The 24,932-nt window shown below is 36.4% G+C and overlaps 2 protein-coding genes across 2 annotated transcripts; both read left to right on the top strand.

Moving 5' to 3' along the window:
• The first annotated feature begins 4,416 nt into the window (after nt 1-4,416).
• On the top strand, nt 4,417-5,286 carry LOC139841193 (uncharacterized). Its single transcript, XM_071831421.1, has one exon. The coding sequence runs from the start codon at nt 4,417-4,419 to the stop codon at nt 5,284-5,286; it is 870 nt and encodes a 289-aa protein (XP_071687522.1).
• A 13,607-nt stretch (nt 5,287-18,893) lies between these two features.
• Nucleotides 18,894-19,982, top strand: LOC139841192 (uncharacterized). Its single transcript, XM_071831420.1, has one exon. The coding sequence runs from the start codon at nt 18,894-18,896 to the stop codon at nt 19,980-19,982; it is 1,089 nt and encodes a 362-aa protein (XP_071687521.1).
• Nucleotides 19,983-24,932: the final 4,950 nt, after the last annotated feature.

Below are 24,932 nucleotides of genomic sequence, written 5' to 3'. Positions count from 1 at the left end.
CCATAGCTTTCTTACTCCATAGAATTGTACACATGGGTCCATTTCATAATGCAAACGGTCCAATGCACCGCTTACCACTTGATTCACTTGAGCATCGGAAAATTCTTCTACGATATATTGCGAGTCCCGAATTAAAGTACAAACATTCTCCCGGGTCCGGATACCTCTCGGTAATCGTGCAGCTGCGTCTCGAACCAGGCAAAGAATGGTAACGTGTGGGGGCCGATCCTTTTTCAACATAAAATGGTCACGGGCTTTTGAAGTTGTTTTTCCCGTACCTTTTCGTGATGGAGCTACAGTTGACTTTTTCCCGTCAACAGCCGTATATGCAAATAATACCTTAGAATTTCTTCTTTGCGAAAATAATCCCGAACGTCCTCAGTAGTCGGGTTTATCGTGTTGAGACTTTTTTGAGCTCTTAATTCTCGAAAACGTTCTTTTTCGTCCAAAGTTTGTTGCATTAAAGCCAATGGTGGAGGTGGAAGACTCCCGATTTTTTGCAACGTTTCTTGACTTCTTTTAAGCCAATTAACTAATGAGTCAACCAATTTAACAAGCATTTTGTGAGGTAGACCCCACGAATCAGGAGACGTTACCTCTTGATCAGGTGGAACTTGGGAAACGGGCACCACCCATGACCAGCTTTTAATTGACTTTTTATACGACACAAGTGGTTTCTATCCCTTTGTTACAAAAGGTGCAGTTTTTGAAGCAAAAATATTTAAAACCCCTCTCACTAAATCTTGAAGTGGTTCTTGGGTTTCAAGAATACATGGGTCTCCCGGGTTTGACCTCACACGATTGACTATATCCTTAACGGTCAAAGAAAGAACATTCGAGTTTCCATCATGTTCTTGTTTATTATTATTATTATTATTATTATTATTATTATTATTATTATTATTATTATTATTATTATTATTATTATTATTATTATTATTATCATTATTATTAAAATTATTATTAAAATTATTATCATCATTATCATTATCATTTACACCATCTTCAGGAAGTAAAATAACCATTACCACGAAAATTACATTTTCAACCGGAATATCTTCTTCAGCACATTTCCTCTTCCTTGCACTTCTAACATACCCAACATCGTGTTGACCTTAACCATAATTTTTTTTTATCATGAGCATTTTTCATCTTACATTTCTTAGACCGTGAATTGCCCCTTAGTAACCGATCTTGACTATAACCTTCACTCATTTGACCTTTTTTGGAAGCATAATAATCATTTACAATCGTTGGTGTGTAAGGGTCATATAGTCACGCCCAATTTCTTTTTTTCTTCTTCTTTGATTTTCTTAAACTTTGCAATAGCATATCAACATCTTTAATACTTGTAGTATTACTATTATCAAGTTTGGACTTTTTACGACTTGGCCCAGATTTCATAGTTGCACCACTAGGGTAAGCCTATTTGGTTCTCACTGGCTAAGATGAATCTGATTCTGTTTCCTCACCACTACTAAAGTAAGCCCATTTGGTTCTCATACCATCTTTATAAAAGTGTCGAGACGAATCTGATTCAGTTTCCTCTCCACCATTTGCAACCATTGTCATTGCTTCTGCAGCTGCCACGAGTTGTTTTTATTTTTGTTTTGTTTTTTTTGAAAGGCAAACACACACGCTCATACACGAATTTAAACACGAATATATACATACCCACCACGGGACTCGGACCCCCAACCTATAGGTTGAAGGGGTCATCTCGATACCGCTAGGCCAATGGCCCTTTGGTGCTGCCATGAGTTGTTGATTTCGTGTACAAACTCCTCTTCCCTTCTTCATCCCCATCCTGTTTTCCATACACAAAAATTTGTTATAATTTTGATAAAAAATTAATTAAGATAATTTAGGTTCTAATGATACGCATATTCGCTAGATTGTGCGGATGCGCATCCAAAGCCCTAAAACCGCACACAAAGGCATAAGTCACGGGTATAGTCGTACCTTGTGCGCCTATATCATCTGATGCGAGTTTCATATACTTGCATAAGGATCCAGTACATTCTAGAAGAATGTATGATATAATCAATTCGAATTCTTTTCCTTAAATAACAAAAGTTAGTTGGGACAAGATCACATTTAATTACTGAAGAGATTCTACCGAAACCCTAATTCGTGAGCCTATAAATACATAGCTCATGAACCCTAATAGAAATATTCATTCGTTTACTCATACGTAAACCACAACATACAAATCTCCATCGTACGAATAAAGCTTCTTACGATCTTAAAGACTTTCAGGTATGTCTCGAACTATAAAACCTTCATGTCTTTGGGCCACTCAACCTTGTATGCTAGGTTGTTGGTGAACTCTCAAATTGGCCACCCTGTCAGAATCGAAACAATACCGATATGGGTTATCCACGACTAAGTGTCGGAGGTTCAAATATTGTTAGTCCTTAAACCCCTTTATGCACTCAAGCGTAGGTTCACCTTGACCCCGTGAAAATATGCTTGATCATTTGGCGCCATCCGTGGGACCAGTTATATGAAACAAAGAAGATTGGAATTTATGTTGTATATGATTTATTGTACATATCTTTTTTCCATAAAACTTTTTTGTTTAACTAATCGGTCACTTTCAGGTTTTTAATTGTTAGCAAGAATGGGTGGAGGAAGTAAGAGTGCAAAGGACCAAGGGCGATCGGACTCTCCAGTAAGTTCAGGGTTTCAAACACCTACGACGACTGTTACGAAGAGACCATCGACGCCACATGCACCAACCAAGGGCACATCAAAGCCTCCATCGACACCAAGTATTGAAACAGGGTCGGTTACATCAGAAACTGTCCAGAATGAATCATCTACGGGATGGTGGCACACTTCCGATGGAAGTTTACTGGAAACAGGAACTAGCTTTAAACTATTTGAGGATCTGTCACCAAAAATTCTGAGCTTCGGTTCTCCAAGTGAAACGGTTCAACCAGACTTTAAAGTTAAAACTACCTGTATGGGTACAATACCAATTATCACCTCGGTTGAACCCGAAACACCAATTGAAAGGGTCACTATCGAGAAAGCTCAGGAAAGAATCAGGCAGATGGGTCTGAGAAATCCAGATGGTTCATACATCATGCTGACACCAGAACAAGGGTCAACGTTGTGTGCGTCTTCGCAACCAGTCCATACTGTTGCAAGAAATCAATATAGTGGGGTGCACTATGCCACAGCCCAGTCAAATAGCTTCATATCTCAATTACAGCAAGTCGCGCCACCACACTTGGCACCCGCTTTCAATGAGCCAGCGCGGGTACAAGAATTTATGAGCAATTGGTTCGCGGTGATGCAAGGGCAAAAAGCTAAGCAAAGCCTTGAGTTAGCTCCCACAACAGAAAAGTTTGTGCCACACATCGCCAATCATCCCTTCACAGTCGCACCGGTGTTGCCTCTAACACTCAGAAGTTATGATGGGTTATCAGATCCGGATGACTTTTTACAAAAATTTGAAGGAACTGCAAGAACACACAGCTGGGGTGATGCAGAGCATGCCATATGCTACCAATAGTGCTGCAAGGAGTAGCAAGGGAGTGGTTCAATAATTTTCCAGCCCAAAGCATTACAGGTTTTGCGGATTTGCGCTCAATATTTTTATTAAACTTTCACAATTTGCGCGCACGCAAAAGAACACATGTCGAATGTCACGACATTAAGCAGAAATCGAAAGAGAGCTTGGGAGAAATAATAGACAGATATACCAAGGAGGTGGCTAAAATACAAGACTTTCCAGAAAGCCAGAAGGTATCCGGCTTTATACATTGTATAGATACCGACAGACACCTGTCTTTATGGCAACTGTTACAGAGAAGAGTGCCAGAAACATTCGCGGAAGCCGTAAAAGAAACGCATGATTACATGCGGGCACAAGAAGATATAAAGCAGAATCGCGGAAGTACCTCTTCAAATATGGACATCGACGATGATTATTATCGAGTGCAGGGAAGAGGGTCAGAGTCTGAAAAACGTTATGGTGGTAATGGCCAACCTAGGAGTGGTAACTATCATAATGATAAGTATCGCAAATTCAACAACAATAAAGGGGGAGGAAGTCAGAGGTTCAAAAGCAGCCACACTGAGAATGTTGCGTTAATAAAAGACCTCACAAAAACACCAAAAGAAATTTTGGCTACAGAGGCAGTCTGCAAAAGCTTCGACCCCCCAGTACCTTTGTCAAAGTATGGAAACAGAGACAAAAGCAAATTTTGTGATTTTCACGATGATTACGGTCATTAGACCAATGAATGTCGGCACTTAATTGAAAGGGTAGTTGCTGAATTCAAAAGAGGAAGATTGCAACACTTGAAGAAAAGTGCAAGAGCACAAGTCGATAAGCCAAATGGAGAAAAAGAATATCCGTGGTAAAAGAAGAATGAGGGAAAGGAAACGGATAAAACCATAAACATGGTAACCAGCGGACAGACAAATCAGAGGCGCAAGTTAGAGGTATCTGAGGAATGGGAAAACACTCCCATCATATTCCCGGCCATAGCACAGGAACCCTCGGATGCGCCCATCACAATTAAAGGGCGTGTCAAAAGCTGTGGGTACATCATCAAGCGATTGCATGTAGACACCGGTTGCGGTGTTGATATAATGTACGAGCACTGTTTTCGCTTGCTGCCAGGGGCTGTGAGAGCCAAGCTAGTGGCTCCTAACACTGCGTTATCAGGATTTTCTGGGGAGTCCGTATGGCCAATCGGGATCATCGAATTAGAGTTGGAGCTGGTGGACGATGATAATAAGGAGTTAGTGAGAAGCACGATAGTAGAATTTGCCGTCGTAAGGTCTTACTCAAAATACAACGCGCTTTTAGGGCGCACGAGTTTGCAAAAATTAGCAGCCATCCCTTCCACGGTACACGGCCTTATCAAGTTCCCAACACCGTTAGGAATTGCAACGATATGGTCAAAAAAGCAAGATGCAAGCATTGCGGCCGTAGAACAAGCAGAACAACAGCCGAGTGAGGCAGAGCAAATTCGAAGCTACATGATCATCGCAAACCCGCGACATCCAGTACAGAAAATTAAAATTGGCAGAGGATTGTGTGATGAGACAAAGTTTAAGCTTCTTAATATATTAGCTTCTAATACGGACGTCTTCGAATGGAATGAAGCTGACATGACGGGCGTACCAAGGGAAATTGCTGAGCACAAGCTTAACGCAAATCCTAGTCTGACACCAGTACGACAAAAGAAACGAGGCATGGCTCCTGAAAGAAGTGAATGGTTGAAGGCAGAAGTCGATAAGTTGGTCAAAGCAAACATCTTGTGAGAAGTAAGGTACCAAACGTGGGTAGCAAACCCAGTGCTGGTAAAAAAGCCCGATGGGTCTTGGCGCATGTGTGTTGACTTCATGGATATCAATAAAGCTTGCCCCAAGGACAATTATCCTCTACCAGAAATAGACTGGAAAGTTTAGTTGTTAGCTGGCTTCCGATACAAATATTTTTTGGATGCGTACAAAGGATACCATCAAATACAGATGGCAACGGACGACGAGGATAAGACTGCTTTCCACACAAGCCAGGGCATAACTGCTATACCAAGATGCCATTTGGTTTAAAAAATGCTGGAGCAACATACCAACGGGTAATAGACGAAGCTTTCAAAGGTCAGATTGGGAGAAATTTGGAAGCATACGTTAACGACCTAGTTATAAAAAGCACAACAGAACAAGGTATGTTGGAAGACATATTAGAAACGTTCGCGTTGTTAAGAAAGATTAATATGAAGCTCAACCCGTCGAAGTGCAGTTTTGGAGAGGAAGAAGGAAAGTTTCTTGGTCATATAATAACTGAGTGCGGGATACGTGCAAATCCAAAGAAAATAGAGGTAATCGAGAATATGCTGTCACCAAGAAATAAAAAAGAAGTACAAAGTTTAACGGGTAAGTTGGTGGCATTAACGAGGTTCTTATCAAAATCCGCAGAGCGATCACTCCCCTTTTTTGGGACATTGAAGAATTTCTTAAAGAAAATGGATTTCAAGTGGACGGAGGAAGCAGAAGTGGCGTTTCAAGAAATGAAAAAGTTGCTGAAAGAGCTGCCAACAATGACTGCGCCGATTGCGGGAGAAACGATGCTGCTATACTTAGCAGCATCGAAGGAAGCAATAAGTTCAGTATTAATAGCGGACCGAGGATAGGTACAAATTCCTGTATATTTTGTTAGCAAAGCTTTGACAGGAAGCGAATTAAACTATACTGCAATCGAAAAACTGGTTTATGCACTCGTGCATAGGGCTAGACGCTTACGAAGGTATTTCCAAGCGCATCCAATAAGGTTCCTAACAGACCAGCCGATAAAGTAGGTAAGACAAACAACAATTTGTCATCAAACAAATATAAAATTGCTTGATAAATCCTAGCAAATTTACATTCGTTGATACTTGTTGAGCAGGTGCTATATTGTAACGACCCGGATTTTTCCGCTAATATATAAAAGATTAATATTTACATAATTAATGTTTCTAACATGTTAAGCGATCAAACTCATTAAGATTTGGTTATTTGAAATGAATTTTATACAAATGTTTGGCCACCCAGTTTGTCTGACGATTCACGAACGTCATAACTCGAAATAATTATATAATGATGTATATATGGATATATATATATACTTATGATTTGATAAAATGATATTTAAGTATATCATTACATATAATAACAATTGGTTATATACATAAAACGAGATTACTAACTTAAAGACTTCAAGATTATATACATATATATATATAACGATTAACGTTGTAATAACTTCTAAATTAAAATGTATGTATATGTATTGTATTAATATGTATTAATACACTTTTGAAGGACTTAAACATATATACTAACATACTTATACTCAACAAAGATAGCTATACTCATAATCTCATTCAATTCCATCAAGAATTCTATTCGTATTCATTCGATATTTATACCCGTATCATACCCAGCTTCCATACTTAAATACTATGAGTATATACCAATATGAAATACCAATTAACTTCTAGTTTGCATTATTATGCTATATTCCAAATTTTGATAAAGTCTCTTAACCATATGCATGAACCACGACTTTTGACACTCTTTTTACTCATTCATATCAGCTATATAACTTACCTTCACTCTCATAATACTCACACACAAAAACTCCAAGTATTCTCTCCATTTCTTACTCTTTAAACACTCTTTAAACACACATACTTCAAGTACTAGAAAATCTTCATTCACTTTGATCATAAAATAGCTTCAAGAACACTTTATTAACTCATCTACTCCTCTTTATCAAGATAAGAATCATATATAAGCTTTGGTTCAATTCATATACTTATAACTATCTTAATTCAAGATAGAAATCTTATTCGAACTTTTGTTCATTCTATGACTCTACTCCAAGGATTACAAGCCATCAAGGATATCTTTGATCACAAGTTTATCATCTTATTTTCTCAGCAACTTTGTTCATTTAATTTGAGATAGTCACCTTATTCATAATCTTTTTCGATTCATATCCATATAGCTATCTTATTATGAGTTTATAACTTAGAACAACAAGAACATAGTTTAGATTAATTCTAAACTTGTTCACAAACAAATTTAATCCTTATAACTTGACTTTTAAAATACTTCAACACATGTATTATGACAGTATGTCAAGCTAACATAAGGATATAAAACTTGTAAACACGAAGAACACCTTAAAACTGAACATACGCTGTCATAGATCATCGGGGGCTGTTTTGGGTTTAATTTTAAAAACCTATCTTAAACTTTGCATTAAAAGATTTCCTTTGGTGAAAAATCTTATTTTATATGGATATGAAATATATCCAAAATCCATGGTTAAACTCTAAGTGGAAGTATGTTTTTCAAAAGGGTCATCAAGATGTCGTTCTTACAACGGATATAACTATCTTCTCTTATTTGACACCTAAGCTGTATTTTAGACTATAAAATTATATTTTTTCTGTTAAGATTAATAATTTTGAGTTCGATACGAAACCATGGCAACTTGAATCACTCAAAACGGATTTGTAACGAAGAAATTATGGGTAAAACAAAATTGGATATTTTTGCTTATTTTTAGCTACGGTTTTGATTAATAAAAATGGAAGCTAACCTTATCCTAGCTAACTTACCTTGTATCCTACATGTATTTATACATGTCTTGTTCCCGAACTTATGGAAATACAATTTATAATAGTCGTGATTAAGTTCTACGACAATATATTATAGTCTTAAAAAAGATCGTAAGATACCATATATATATATATATATATATATATATATATATATATATATATATATATATATATATATATATATATATATATATATGACTTGATCACCGTGGATCCGTATACAGCGTTTTGACATATCATTTTGATTTCTTCTATATATTATTGGAACGAACTATAAGACACCATTGGCAGTAATTTCGAGTTAGCTGTGGGTCGAAGTGGATTCCAAAATATTATATACTTTGAGTTGTAATCGAGCCTGAGACATGTATACAATGGGTCGCGGATTGCTTCAGACAATATACATATTATGTGTCTTATTATATTAAGACAATATATTATAGTATTAGTGAATTCTAACACAATATACGCATTTATATTTATATATATATTTATACTGTTGGACTATTGGACTATTGGACTACGGACGTTGGACTACTAACAATGGACAATTAAAATTATCACAAGTATCATAAGTATGGAATATTAATTATATATATATATCTTAACACAAGAATATTATTATTAGGTTCGTGAATTTGTCAAAAGGCCAAGTCTTATCACCATATATTCGGAAATCATCACAAGTGAGTTATAGTCCCATTTTTACTATCTAAATTATTTTGGGATGAGAATACATGCAAATTTATAAATGTTTTACAAAATAAGCACAAGTTCATGAAACTACATTCTACGACTGTTTTATTATACCGGATATCTGTACTTATTATTATTATGCTTGGTAACCTAAGAATTAATGAAAAACACTAATTGACGCGAATCCTAAAGGTAGATCTACGGGCACCAACCACCCTCATTTTCAAATAGTGGAAATGCTTTAGTACTTCGAATGGTTCTTGTCATACATTTGAATAGTGGAATGTATGATGCCAGATATCTTAAGCGCTCTATGTTAAGGTCGGTTACCAGGCGACTCATAGTATGAATGATTTTTGCAGTTGTAATGATCCTGCGCATTTAATTAAATGAAATCTTGTGGCTTATTAAATTTTATGATTATTATATAGAAATTAAACCTATGATTCACCAACATTTTTGTTGACGTTTTAAGCATGTTTATTCTCAGGTGAATATTAAAAACGCTTCCGCTGTCGTATGCCAACCCAAGGTCAAGATTTGGAGTCGGCATAATTGTTTATATTGTTTAAACTTGCATTCGGAGTATTTGTTGTAATATATTTGATCATATTGTAATGGGTTGTGTAAAAACTTATTTATTTGAGGAGATTATCTTTGATAGACAATTTAAATTATGTCATTAAGACCTTTATTCAATAATAAAGGTTATGGTTGTTTTTAAAAACTAATGCAAGATTTGAAAAACGTCTCATATAGAGGTCAAAACCTCGCAAAGAAACCAATTAATATGAAACGTTTATAATTAATATGAACGGGGCATTTCAGTTGGTATCCTAGCGTTGGTCTTAGAGAATTAGAAAATTTTTCATTAGTGTGTCTAACTGATTTTTGATGCATTAGTGAGTCTGGACTTGGACCGTAATTATTTTAAAAATGATTGCTTAATATAATTGTTGGAAACATAAGATTATTAACATATAAATATTATAAGATATATCATTCTCTTAATGTGCCTGCTATTATGTGATAGATGACTTCATCCGATCATATAAGCATCTCTAGTGATTCAGATTTCATTTACTTATCAAGTGATTCGGAGGCTGAGTCAAAGCATACGACTTATGAACCAACGGAAAAGTTAACTTTTGGTGCTACCATTAAAGTGGAAAATTGTTGGGAAAATTGGGAAGATTCACAATTGCCAGTAGAGGTTCCAGAAGAAGATCCTGAAGAGGAACCCGAATAAGAGGATCCTGAAGAAGTTGTGGAAATTACCGAACCACAACGTGATTTGGGAAAATCTTTGGCTGTTATACCCGATCCCAAACCCGATGAACCTATTATGACCCAAAATGTTTGTGATCATCCACCTGAACCACCTAAGAGACCAGTTTATAAAATGACCGCTCGTATAACGACTGTTGGTTTTGCTCCCAAATAATTAGCCGAAAGAACCAATTGAGAGGAATTGGAAAAAGAACTATCCAAACGAAAATCCAAACGTTTGGCCGAGAAAGAAACAACTTCAACATCTAAGAAATCTCGCCGTTCTTGAACCATCGGCAGCTATCCTGTATTCCATGCATTGTATAATATGTATTATATTGTGTGTTTAAGTTTGTAAGAAAATCCGCAATATAATTTTCCTTATGATTGTATAATAATAAGAATAAGCATGGAAGGTTTATTATTATTATTACAACTTATTATTACGTAGTAACGTAATAACTTACCATAGTTTTTCATATTAGAATTTTAGTAGTTAATTTGTGTGTTAGCTGCTAAGTATGAACATTATTATAGTTATAAAACGCTAATATGAAGAAAAGGATTTTATAATAATAAGTTCATATTAAGCTACAAAATACTTTTTGGCTACTTCTAAAATTCTATATGATTAACTCAGTCGGGTATTTTTGAAGGAAATGGCTCCTCCAGCTACTAGACAACAACAATTGAACACAGAAGAACTTCAAGCTTTCGAAGCAAATATGGCTACAGTGGTGAATGCAATGAACAACAATAACCAATCGGGTTCCAGCAGTGGAGGAAACAATGGCAACCGGATAGGATGTTCCTACAAAGCTTTTATGGCCTGCAAACCCAATGAGTTTGAAGGAACTGAAGGACCCGTTGGACTAAAGCGGTGGACAGAGAAGGTTGAAGCAGTGTTCACAATCAGCAACTGCGCAGAAGAGGATAAAGTTAAGTATGCCACACATACTTTCAGGGGTACTGCTTTGATGTGGTGGAATACCTACATGGATTACGTAGGACAGAATACCGCCTACGCACTTCCATGGTCCGCTTTCAAGCACATGATGACGGAAGAGTACCGTCCCAGAACCGAAATCAACAAGCTCAAGGCAGAGCTTAAAGCACTGACAACCCAAGGGTTAGATGTCACTACCTACGAGCGACATTTCAATGAACTGGCTTTAATGTGTCCTGGAGCATTTGAGGACGAAGAAGCAAAAATTGAAGCATTCATAAAATGGTTGCCGGAACGAATCCAAGAGCATGTAGGTGCTAACGACCCTGCAACAATGCAGAAAACGAGCCGTATAGCCCACAAATTGATAAGCCAAATTACAGGAAGGATAAAGAAAGAAGCGGCCGAGGAGGCCATAATGAAGCAGGGAAAAAGAAAGTGGGAGGAAAGCAGTGATCAGGGTCACCATTACAACAACAATAATCAAAACAACAACTACAACAACAATCGCAACCACCCCAACAATAACAATAATCGCAACAACAACCGTAACAATAACCGTAACAACCATCCTAATAATAATAACAACAACAACAATTCCAATCACAACAATAACAACAACAAACGACTCAACAACAATAACCCTAACAACAACAACAACAATGACGACGACAACAAAAGGCAAAGAACTATATGCCCCAGGTGTGATACGTTTCATCCGGAATGGTTTTGTAGAGAATTATGTACCAAGTGTAATAGGAATGGCCATATTGCGGCAAAGTGTGAAGTCTACGGACCAAATAGAAACAAAGGAGTAAATAATGCTGGAACAAATAATAACGGCGTTGTTTGCTATGGATGTGGAAAACCAGGCCATACCATAAACCAGTGCCGGAATGGAAATAGGCAAGGCCGTGGGAGAGCCTTCAACATTAATGGGGAGAAAGCACAGGAAGACCCGGAGCTTGTTACGGGTACGTTTCTTATCAACAATACACCTGCTTATGTTTTATTTGATTCGGGTGCTGATATAAGTTATATGAGTAGAGAATTTTGTGCCAAATTAAATTGCCCGTTAACGCCTTTGGATAAAAAGTGTATAGTTGAAGTAGCAAACGGTAAACTAATTAAGGTTGATAAAATTTGCCGAAATCAAAAAATTAGTTTAGTTAGCGAAACGTTTACAATTGATTTAATACCGGTGGAATTGGGAAGCTTCGACATAATTATTGGAATGGACTGGATGTCCAAGGTGAAAGCCGAAGTTGTTTGTCATGAGAAGGCTATTCGCATTCCGAGAGAAAACGGGTTACCCTTAATGGTGTACGGAGAAAAGGGTAATGCCAAATTAAATCTTATTAGTAGTTTGAAGGTGCGCAAACTAATAAGAAAAGGTTGCTATGCCATACTAGCACACGTCAAGAAGGTTGAAAAAGAAGAAAAGAAAATCGATGACGTTCCTGTTGCAAGAGAATTTCATGAGGTGTTTCCGGGCGAATTACCGGGACTACCTCCACACCGATCCGTTGAATTTCAAATAGATCTTGTACTAGGAGCCGCACCAATAGCTCGTGCTCCATATAGACTTGTGCCCACCAAAATGAAAGAATTACAAAGTCAGCTACAAGAATTATTAGAACGTGGTTTTATCCGACCGAGTACATCACCATGGGGAGCTCCAATTTTGTTCGTTAAAAAGAAAGATGGGTCTTTTTGCATGTGTATCGATTACCGTGAGCTGAACAAAGTAACCATAAAAAATCGATACCCTTTACCCCAAATCGACGACCTATTTGATCAACTCCAAGGTTCGAGCGTATACTCCAAAATTTACTTAAGATTGGGTTATCATCAACTGAGGGTTAAAGAAGCCGATATACCAAAAACAGCCTTCAGAACTTGTTATGGCCATTATGAATTCATGGTTATGCCATTCGGTCTAACCAATGCACCCGCAGTTTTCATGGATCTCATGCACCGAGTATGTAGTCCATATTTAGATAAGTTTGTTATTGTCTTTATTGATGACATTCTTATCTATTCGAAGAATAACCAAGAACACGAACAACACTTGAGACTTGTATTAGAGTTATTAAGAAAAGAACAACTTTATGCAAAATTCTCTAAGTGCGCTTTTTGGTTAAATGAAGTACAATTTCTTGGCCACGTAGTCAGTAGTAATGGAATCAAAGTTGATCCCTCCAAGATCGAAGCCATCAAAAATTGGGAAACCCCGAAAACTCCAACGCAAATACGTCAATTTTTGGGTTTAGCCGGTTATTATAGGAGATTTATTCAAGATTTCTCCCGAGTAGCCAAACCTTTAACTGCCTTGACACACAAAGGGAAAAAGTATGAATGGACTTCCGAACAAGAGGGTGCCTTCCAATTGTTGAAAAAGAAGTTGACTACGGCACCTATTTTATCGTTACCTGACGGAATGGAAGATTTTGTTATCTACTGCGACGCATCAAGAATGGGTTTTGGGTGTGTTCTTATGCAACGGAAGAAGGTGATTGCATATGCTTCTCGACAACTCAAAATTCATGAACAAAACTACACCACACATGATCTGAAATTGGGCGCCGTTATTTTTGCATTAAAGATGTGGAGACATTATCTATATGGGGTCAAGTTTATTGTATACACCGACCACAAAAGTCTCCAACATATTTTAAATCAAAAGCAACTAAATATGAGGCAGCGTAGGTGGGTTGAGCTGTTAAATGATTATGATTGTGAAATTTGTTACCACCCGGGGAAAGTGAATGTGGTAGCCGATGCCTTGAGTTGAAAGAAAAGAGAACCTATTCGAGTAAAAGCTATGAACATGATTATTCATACTAATCTTACTACTCGAATAAAAGAGGCACAACAGGAGGTTTCGAAGGAAGGAATTTTTGGAAAGAAAATACCCAAAGGATTAGAGAAACAGCTTAATATTCGGGAAGACGGAACCAGGTATTTAGCTGAAAGAATTTGGGTACCAAAGAATGGGGATTTGAGGAAAGTGGTACTAGATGAAGCACATAAAACCAGATATTCAATACATCCCGGAGCGGGGAAATGTACCTAGACCTCAAGAGAAACTTTTGGTGGCCAGGAATGAAGGCCGATATAGCCACATATGTAGGAGCATGTTTGACTTGTTCTAAAGTCAAAGCTAAACATCAGAAACCATCGGGTCTACTCCAACAACCTGAAATCCCAGAATGGAAATGGAAAAACATTACCATGGATTTCATTGCTAAGTTACTGAGAACCGCAGGTGGTTATGATATGATTTGGGTAATAGTCGATCGTCTTACTAAGTCAGCACACTTTCTACCAATAAAAGAAGAGGATGGTATAGAGAAATTAGCATGATTATACCTGAAAGAAGTTGTTTCTAGACATGGTATACCAATCTCTATTATCTCTGATCGTGATAGCAGATTTACTTCCAGATTCTGGCAGGCATTACACGAAGAGTTGGGAACTCGTCTAGATTTAAGTACTGCCTATCATCTACAAACTGATGGGCAGAGTGAAAGGATGATTCAGACAGTCGTAGATATGCTACGAGCATGTGTTATTGATTTTGGAAGCAGTTGGGATCGACATCTACCGTTAGCTGAGTTTTCCTACAACAACAGCTACCATTCTAGTATTGAGGCGGCACCATTCGAGGCACTTTATGGTAGGAAGTGCAGGTCTCCGATTTGTTGGAGTGATGCGGGGGATAAACAGATTACAGGTCCAGAAATTATCCAAGAAACCACCGATAAAATCATTCAGATTCAGCAACGATTGAAAATAGCCCAGAGTCGACAAAAGAGCTATGCAGATGTTAGGAGAAAACCTTTAGAGTTTGAGGAGGGTGATATGGTTATGCTTAAGGTATCACCTTGAAAAGGTGTTATTCGTTTTGGAAAGCGGGGGAAATTGAGCCCAAGATACATTGGGCCATTCAAGATTTAAAAACGCATTGGGCCAGTGGCCTATCGACTTGAGCTACCTCCACAATTAGAAAAGATTCACAACACCTTTCATGTTTCAAACCTGAAGAAATGCCTAGCTACCGAAGATCTCATTATCCCTTTAGACGAAATTAAGATTGACGAGAAACTAAATTTCGTCGAAGAACCCGTCGAAATTATGGATCGTGAGGTCAAACGACTCAAACAAAGTAAGATACCAATCTTTAAGGTTCGATGGAATGCTCGTAGAGGACCTGAATTTACTTGGGAATGAGAAGACCAAATGAAGCTGAAGTACCCACATTTGTTTCCCGATATCGCACGTTAACTAGGTACAATTCTTAATTTCGGGACGAAATTTAATTTAACGGGTGTGTAATGTAATGACCCGAATTTTTCCGCTAATATATAAAAGATTAATATTTACATAATTAATGTTTCTAACATGTTAAGCGATCAAACTCATTAAGATTTGGTTATTTGAAATGAATTTTATACAAATGTTTGGCCACCCAGTTTGTCTGACGATTCACAAACGTCATAACTCGAAATAATTATATAATGATGTATATATGGATATATATATATGCTTATGATTTGATAAAATGATATTTAAGTATCTCATTACATATAATAACAATTGGTTATATACATAAAATGAGATTACTAACTTAAAGACTTCAAGATTATATATATATATATATATATATATATATATATATATATATATATATATATATATATATATATATATATATATATATATATATATATATATATATATATATAACGATTAACGTTGTAATAACTTCTAAATTAAAATGTATGTATATGTATTGTATTAATATGTATTAATAAACTTTTGAAGGACTTAAACATATATACTAACATACTTATACTCAACAAAGATAGCTATACTCATAATCTCATTCAATTCCATCAAGAATTCTATTCGTATTCATTCGGTATTTATACCCGTATCATACCCAGCTTCCATACTTAAATACTATGAGTATATACTAATATGAAATACCAATTATAGCCTCCTTAGCAGTCTTATGAGTCATAAGATAAGGATAAACATGATGGAGACTTGTGAGAACCAACATTTAACTTCTAGTTTGCATTATTATGCTATATTCCAAATTTTGATAAAGTCTTTTAACCATATGCATGAACCACGACTTTTAACACTCTTTTTACTCATTCATATCAGCTATTTAACTTACCTTCACTCTCATAATACTCACACACAAGAACTCCAAGTATTCTCTCCATTTCTTACTCTTTAAACACTCTTTATACACACATACTTCAAGTACTAGAAAATCTTCATTCACTTTGATCATAAACTAGCTTCAAGAACACTTTGTTAACTCATCTACTCCTCTTTATCAAGGTAAGAATCATATATAAGATTTGGTTCAATTCATATACTTATAACTATCTTAATTCAAGATAGAAATCTTATTCGAACTTTTGTTCATTCTATGATTCTACTCCAAGGATTACAAGCCATCAAGGATATCTTTGATCACAAGATTATCATCTTATTTTCTCAGCAACTTTGTTCATTTAATTTGAGGTAGTCATCTTATTCATAATCTTTTTTGATTCATATCCATATAGCTATCTTATTATGAGTTTATAACTTACAACAACAAGAACATAGTTTAGAATAATTCTAAACTTGTTCACAAACAAATTTAATCCTTCTGATTTGACTTTTAAAATACTTCAACACATGTATTATGACAGTATGTCAAGCTAACATAAGGATATAAAACTTGTAAACACGAAGAACACCTTAAAGCTGAATATACGCCGTCATAGATCATCGGGGGCTGTTTTGGGTTTAATTTTAAAACCTATCTTAAACTTTGAATTAAAAGATTTTCTTTGTTGAAAAATCTTATTTTATATGGATATGAAATATATCCAAAATCCATGGTTAAACTCTAAGTGGAAGTATGTTTTTCAAAAGGGTCATCAAGATGTCGTTCTTACGACGGATATGACTATCTTCTCTTATTTGACACCTAAGCTGTATTTTTGACTATAAACTTATACTTTTTCTGTTAAGATTAATAATTTTGAGTTCGATACGAAACCATGGCAACTCGAATCACTCAAAATGGATTTGTAACGAAGAAATTATGGGTAAAACAAAATTGGATATTTTTGCTTGTTTTTAGCTACGGTTTTGATTAATAAAAATGGAAGCTAACCTTATCCTAGCTAACTTACCTTGTATCCTACATGTATTTATACATGTCTTGTTCCCAAACTTATGGAAATACAATTTATAATAGTCGTGATTAAGTTCTACGACAATATATTATAGTCTTAATAAAGATTGTAAGACACCATATATATATATATATATATATATATATATATATATATATATATATATATATATATATATATATATATATATATATATATATATATATATATATGACTTGATCACCGTGGATCCGTATACAGCGTTTTGACATATCATTTTGATTTCTTCTATATATATTATTGGAACGAACTATAAGACACCATTGGCAGTAATTTCGAGTTAGATGTGGGTCGAAGTGGATTCCAAAATATTATATACTTTGAGTTGTGATCGAGCATGAGACATGTATACAATGGGTCGCGGATTGCTTCAGACAATATACATATTATGTGTCTTATTATATTAAGACAATATATTATAGTGTTAGTGAATTCTAACACAATATACGCATTTATATTTATATATATATTTATACTGTTGGACTATTGGACTATTGGACTACGGACGTTAGACTACTAACAATGGACAATTAAAATTATCACAAGTATCATAAGTATGGAATATTAATTTTATATATATATATATATATATATATATATATATATATATATATATATATATATATATATATATATATATATATATATATCTTGAAATAAGAATATTATTATTAGGTTCGTGAATTTGTCAAAAGGCCAAGTCTTATCACCATCTATTCGGAAATCATCACAAGTGAGTTATAGTCCCATTTTTACTATCTAAATTATTTTGGGATGAGAATACATGCAAATTTATAAATGTTTTACAAAATAAGCACAAGTTCATGAAACTACATTCTACGACTGTTTTGTTATGCCGGATATCTCTACTTATTATTATTATGCTTGGTAACCTAAGAATTAGTGAAAAATACTAATTGACGCGAATCCTAAAGGTAGATCTACGGGCACCAACCACCCCCATTTTTGAATAGTGGAAATGCTTTAGTACTTCGAATGGTTCTTGTCATACATTTGAATAGTGGAATGTATGATGCCAGATATCTTAAGCGCTCTATGTTAAGGTCGGTTACCAGGCGACTCATAGTATGAATGATTTTTGCAGTTGTAATGATCCTGCGCATTTAATTAAATGAAATCTTGTGGCTTATTAAATGTTATGATTATTATATAGAAATTAAACCTATGATTCACCAACATTTTTGTTGACGTTTTAAGCATGTTTATTCTCAGGTGAATATTAAAAACGCTTTCGCTGTCGTATGCCAACCCAAGGTCAAGATTTGGAGTCGGCATAATTGTTTATATTGTTTAAACTTGCATTCGGAGTATTTGTTGTAATATATTTGATCATATTGTAATGGGTTGTGTAAAAACCTAATTATTTGAGGAGATTGTCTTTGATAGAAAATCTAAATTATGTTATTAAGACCTTTATTCAATAATAAAGGTTATGGTTGTTTTTAAAAACGAATGCAAGATTTGAAAAACGTCTCATATAGAGGTCAAAACCTCGCAAAGAAACCAATTAATATGAAACGTTTATAATTAATATGAACGGGGCATTTCATATATAAACCAGAAAATTCTGGTCGCATGGCCAAATGGGCTATTGAATTGGGAGAGCATGAAATAAGCTTCCCACCACGAAGTGCGGTAAAAGGGCAAGTCCTAGTAGATTATCTGGCTGAAATAGCCGGAGATATCGAAGTCTCGCATGAATCAAAAGAAATACACACAGACGGGGCTTGTGGCCCAGAAGGCGCAGGGGCAGGAATAGTCCTAAAAAGTCCAGAAGGAGAGAAATATACCTTCGCAATGCGATTCAGCTTCCCTGTCACAAATAATGAAGCTGAATATGAAGCATTGTTATCTGGGATGCGGGTAGCAAAATATCTGGAGGTTAAAGAACTGTTAGTATATGTTGATTCGCAGTTAGTTGCAAACCAATTTAACGGAATATTCGAAGCACACGATGAATCAATGCAAAAATACTTAAAGCTTGTGCAAGAGCTAGCATTTGACTTCGATTTATTCCTGATAACTCAGGTTTCGAGGACGCTAAATAAAAAGGCGAATGCGCTAAGTAAGTTAGCTGCATTAACATTCAGTCATTTTAAGAAAGAAATTTGGGTTGAGGAAGTTAAAGTAAAATCTATTGAAGAAGACAGTGTTTCAGCTGCAGTTGAAGAAGAGGAGCAGAGTTGGATGACACCAATAATAGAATTTTTAACCAAAGGTACATTGCCGATTGATTCAAGCGAAGTAAGAAAGATTAAGATGAAAGCACCAATGTATCTGTTAGACAAGGGAATTCTGTATAGAAAGTCTTTTCTGGGACCTCATTTGCGGTGCCTTAATCCAACTCAAGCGGAGTCAATCATACGGGAAGTACACGAGGGAATGTGCACTCTGCATTCGGGACACAAAACAGTTGCATCCAAAATAATGCGGCTCGGATATTATTGGCAGTCAATGTACAAAGATGCCGCAGAGGTAATACGCAAGTTTCAATCGTATCAACTTCACGCACCGGTAAGCAAGGCTCCGCGACATCCTATGATACCGGTCGCGTCTCCATGGCCGTTCTGCAAATGGGCAATCGACATAGTGGGGCCATTCCCCGCAGGACCAGGGGGTGTAAAATTTCTAGTAGTGGCCATTGATTATTTCACGAAATGGTAGAGGCCAAACCACTAAAAACAATTTCGGGCAAGCAAATTCGAAATTTTGTATGGGAAAACATCGTCTGTCAGTTTGGAATACCAAATGAAATAGTAAGCGACAATGGTACGCAGTTTGAAGGTAATCCATTTAGTGACTGATGCCAAGAATTGAATATAAAACAAACATTTACATCAGTCGCACACCCTCAGGTGAATGGTTAGTGTGAGGTTACGAATCGGGATATCGTTTTAGGAATCAAAGCAAGGCTGGGATTGTGTCGAAGGGGTTGAATAGACGAACTGTCTAACATTTTGTGGGCACCCCGCACAAATCCAAAGGGCGCAACTAAGGAAACACCTTTTAGTTTGGTGTACGGGTCCGAGGCGGTAATACCCGCCGAAATAAATGTGCCAACTATGCGCATAGCTTCCTTCGATGAAAGTAGCAACAGCGAAGAATTGCGTGAAAATCTAAACTTAGTTGACGAACGCAGAGAAATGGCAGCCATAAAAGAAGCAATCAACAAACAAAGAATCGCAAGCTACTATAATAAGCGCGTACAACCATTATCTTTCCAATTGGATGACTTGGTGTGGCGAAAAAATGAAGCAAGCAGGGCAGAGGATACGGGTAAGCTTGGACCTAAATGGGAAGGACCTTACAAGGTTATTGGCGTAAGCGATACAGGGGCGTATCATCTAGCAAGTTTGGATGGAAGAGCAATAAAGCGCACCTGGCATGCGCAGACACTGAAACGGTACTACATATGAAAAACTGCAGAGGGACTGATCACCCCAAACAACTGTTTAAAGTTTTTATCATATGAATTTTTATTTTCCATTGTAAACATGACAGCTAAGTGCTGGTCAAAAGATATGTTTGAAATAAATTGAATTATGCAATTTAAGCCAATAACTTGTGCATTGTTTTTACATTTGTTGATTGCATGCCCCTTAAGCTGCACAGGGACACACTACGAGTCTCAAGTGGCATAGTTTAGTTTGGTTACTAGTACTATTTTTAATGGTGACCGTAGTAAAACATTGGTTTGTTTCAAACGCTTTTACACCGCGCAAGACGGAGACTTGCACAGTCTAGACTATAAAATACAAGTTTGGTTTACTTGTTTAAATAACCCGGGCATTGGCATGCCCGGAAGACTCTTGAGTATAGACATTGGTTTGTCTATAGTACGGGTAATTTGCATTGGATTTTATACGCGTACATACTTATAAATTTTTTTATAAAAGTCTTAAGTATAAACTTATAAGCATTGGTTTGCTTACTTTTGCGTACAACATTGGATTGTTGGTGCAAGAATAAAAAGATCATGAAACGATTGAAGGGTCGCTCCCATCATGAAGTCATGGCATTTATTCTACACAAGAGTTATTGAATGCATAATATTGTAACAAATCATTATAACCACCATAGTAATTTCGTAAAAACACAATAAATGCGCTTTAACCAAAAAAGTTGACGAAATTATATTCAATCAAAAGCTAGCATATTACAGTTGGAGAATATAAAGTCAACCGCTTAGCATAAAAGCGGGACATATACAAAAATTTGACCTAATATATGCCAATATAAGCGAATAAAAAAGGAGGGGTGGCAATTGGTGGGAACGTTTGCCCTACACTAAGGAGAGTATGCCATCCTCACCCGTAGCGATCAGACGCATACTCCGCTATAAACAGAAAAAGAAAAAATATAATATAGGGATGCGAAACCTCCGAGACTGCAAGGCCCATCCCTCGCTGGAAAAAAAAAGCCACCAAGGATGGTTGAAAGTATCCACCCAAGGTAGCTTAACAAACTCAGTCGAGTTTGTCAGAAATTATCTCCTGTGCGGAGATGGTGGGATCGTTAACAAGAAATTGAAGACGGGGGATTGAGATTTATTGGAGTTGGGAACAAGCTTCATCACATTTTTCTTTGGCTCTATCGACAAGCAACTCAGCAATATTGGGCGAAATAACGGGGGGTACGCACATCTCCCGGCAAATGACATTCCAGAATAGGGTCCGCTCATAGGCGCGGGCAGCAACCATCGCTGCGCCAAAACGCAGCTCGACCGCTTTGCAGTCGAGTGCGTGTTGAACTATTGTCGGAATGCCCTGACGAAGAATGTCATATTGTGCTTTTATAACACCGTGTTTGGCACCCCAGGATTCCTACGCTGAAATCCAGTCGCTAAAACTCTCGTTCAAAAACACAACATGGCCTTCTGCCTCTTTAAGTTTTGCAGAGAGAGCCGCAATCTCGGACTCCATGAACGCCTTTTCCGCCATATGCTGATCTTCCTCCTGTTGCCTCTTGAACATCATCACATTGATTCGCTCTTCAGCGTGCTTGTGCGTGGTTACTGCAACCGTAAGCTGAGCAACGAATTTGGCATTTTCCTGCTGCAAAGAAGTCTCTGTGGACGACGACTGTGGTGGATGAGCAAGCACAGTAGATTTAAGCTACAAACGGTTTAGGTCCTTGGCAAAGTTGAACAATGTAGATTGTGTGTCCATATATAGTTCCTCGGTAGGAGAAAGTGTAGAAAGCTTCTAAATCAATTGCTGGGGGCGCATGATTGTAGGAAAGAAAACTGTTGGGAAAATGCTGGTAGAGAAACCTTCAGGAGTTCATCGATATTTGGAATCAGTAGAGACAAATCTTCTGGGTTTGTACATACGCGCTTTGAAGGATGAACTGCACCGCTTGGACCTGCAAAAGCAATAAACATGGTGTATAAATATCTTAACATCAAAATTCAACTGAAAGGTCGTCGGATGAAATTCATACCTTCGTCGTGTAACCTTTTTTGGTTACCTAACCCTCTTGAACCGGGAGTCTGGTACAATGAAGGTAGTGAATCTGAATGACTAGCTGGTGAACTTGTCTGGTTACCAGAATCGATGGTCGGATTCGGTATGTAAGATTCCAACTTCATCTCCAAAGACAATAATCAAAACAACAAATTAGTGAAAAATAAAATTTGTAACTAGGGTTACATCATGCAGAGCGTAAGAGTATGAGATACACCTTTTTGAGTTTTTGGCAGAGAAGATGAAAAAGGGAGACTGATTTAAAAAAAGAAAAGGATTGTGAGATACGAAAAAGCCAAAAGGCTATTTATAGAGAAAATATGGGAGTCAAAAGGTAACGCGGGTATAATGATAGCCGTACACGTGTATCAGTCTCAAGTTAAGTACCTTGTTAAGAGTTTCGGTGCACGTTAGCATTAACAGGTGGTTGTATAATTATAATCATTACCTTTTCGATAAACAGTGACAGTTGTCACCTCAGGTGCAGGAATTGCAGCCGAAAAGACAGTTTGGTGACTGCACGCATACATTGCATTTAACGCTAATACAGTATCCGGTTACGCATATATATTTAAAGAACCTCACAATCTGTCCGGTTACATTTGAAATCCAACTAGGATTTATATTTGCACTATTAAGCATGCTAATCTGATTTAAAGGTGACGTTAAGGTTCATTGTGTATACATTTTTTCTTACTAGTTCGACATCATACACTATATTTCATTGTATATAACATCGAACTAGAGGGACTTAATGATACGCATATCCGCAAGATTGTGCGGATCCGCATCCAAAGCCCTAAAACCACACACAAAGGCATAAGTCATGGGTATAGTCGCAACTTGTGCGCCTATACCATCTGATGCGAGTTTCATATACTTGCATAAGGATCCAGTACATTCTAGAAGAATGTACGATATAATCAATTCGGATTCTTTTCCTTAAATAACGAAAGTTAGTTGGGATAAGATCACATTTAATTAGGGAAGAGATTCTACCGAAACCCTAATTCGTGAGCCTATAAATACATAGCTCATGAACCCTAATAAAAATATTCATTCGTTTACTCATACGTAAACAACAGCATACAAATCTTCATCGTACGAATAAAGCTTCTTACGATCTTAAAGACTTTCAGGTATGTCTCGAACTATAAAACCTTCATGTCTTTGGGCCACTCAACCTCGTATGCTAGGTTGTTGGTGGACTCTCAAATCAGCCACCCTGTCGGAATCGAAACGATACCGATATGGGTTATCCACGACTAAGTGTCGAAGGTTCGAATATTGTTAGTCCTTAAACCCCTTTATGCACTCAAGCGTAGGTTCACCTTGACCCCGTGAAAATATGTTTGATCAGGTTCCATGTTATTAAGGGGGTGTTTGGAATCACGATTGGAGCTTGATTTTTTAATTATTTCATTTTAAAATCGTAATTAATTAATTTTTGGTGTTTGGCAAATACAAGTAAAAAATCAATTTTTTACGTTTCATAAGCTCCAAAACGCGGTTTTAAAAAAGTGACAGGGTACTTGCTGCTAGAAAACGTGGTTCCCAAATGATTATTAATTCACACTTACACCCCTATATAAACCTATTAACCCTCTTTATTTTCCTCCAGTATATTACTCAGGACTTAGTTGTGCTACTCTAGTGGGTTTTTCTTTTTCATTCGAGTAAAGAGTATAATATACGGAGTATTATTTTATATCGATATTGACGTACGAAGTATACTGAATATGGAGTATGTGTTTTGTCTGCCATTCATCATCACTATTTTCATGATTGTGACATTAGAGAATTGTTTATATCGATCGATCAATGTTACATACTCATCAAGTAAAAATACTACCGTGTAATATTCTCACAAAATATGATGAAAATTTTAATTTATATACGTTAGTTTGTACAATTAATAAAAAAAAAATGTATTACTACATATTAGACTTGTATATTTTATTATTTTTAAAGAAGGGTCATTTTAGTAATTTTACTCGTTAATAATTAGATAATTTAATTTTCTCAAACACTCAAAAACTAATTATCTAATTATTCCGTTATCAAACAGCATAATCAAATCCAAACACCAGTAATCAAAATCTCGTTTTAATACAGCTGATTATTTGATTATAATTATTTGAATTCAATA

The sequence above is a fragment of the Rutidosis leptorrhynchoides genome, chromosome 4 (assembly GCF_046630445.1).
Source record: "Rutidosis leptorrhynchoides isolate AG116_Rl617_1_P2 chromosome 4, CSIRO_AGI_Rlap_v1, whole genome shotgun sequence".
Classification (NCBI taxonomy): domain Eukaryota; kingdom Viridiplantae; phylum Streptophyta; class Magnoliopsida; order Asterales; family Asteraceae; genus Rutidosis; species Rutidosis leptorrhynchoides.
Note: the sequence above shows the minus strand (reverse complement) of the source record. Positions and strands in the feature narration are given on the sequence as shown.

Coding starts and splice junctions, on each gene's coding strand:
- LOC139841193 (XM_071831421.1), top strand. CDS start 4,417: ATGGTAACCAGCGGACAGACAAATCAGAGGCGCAAGTTAGAGGTATCT.
- LOC139841192 (XM_071831420.1), top strand. CDS start 18,894: ATGGCCAAATGGGCTATTGAATTGGGAGAGCATGAAATAAGCTTCCCA.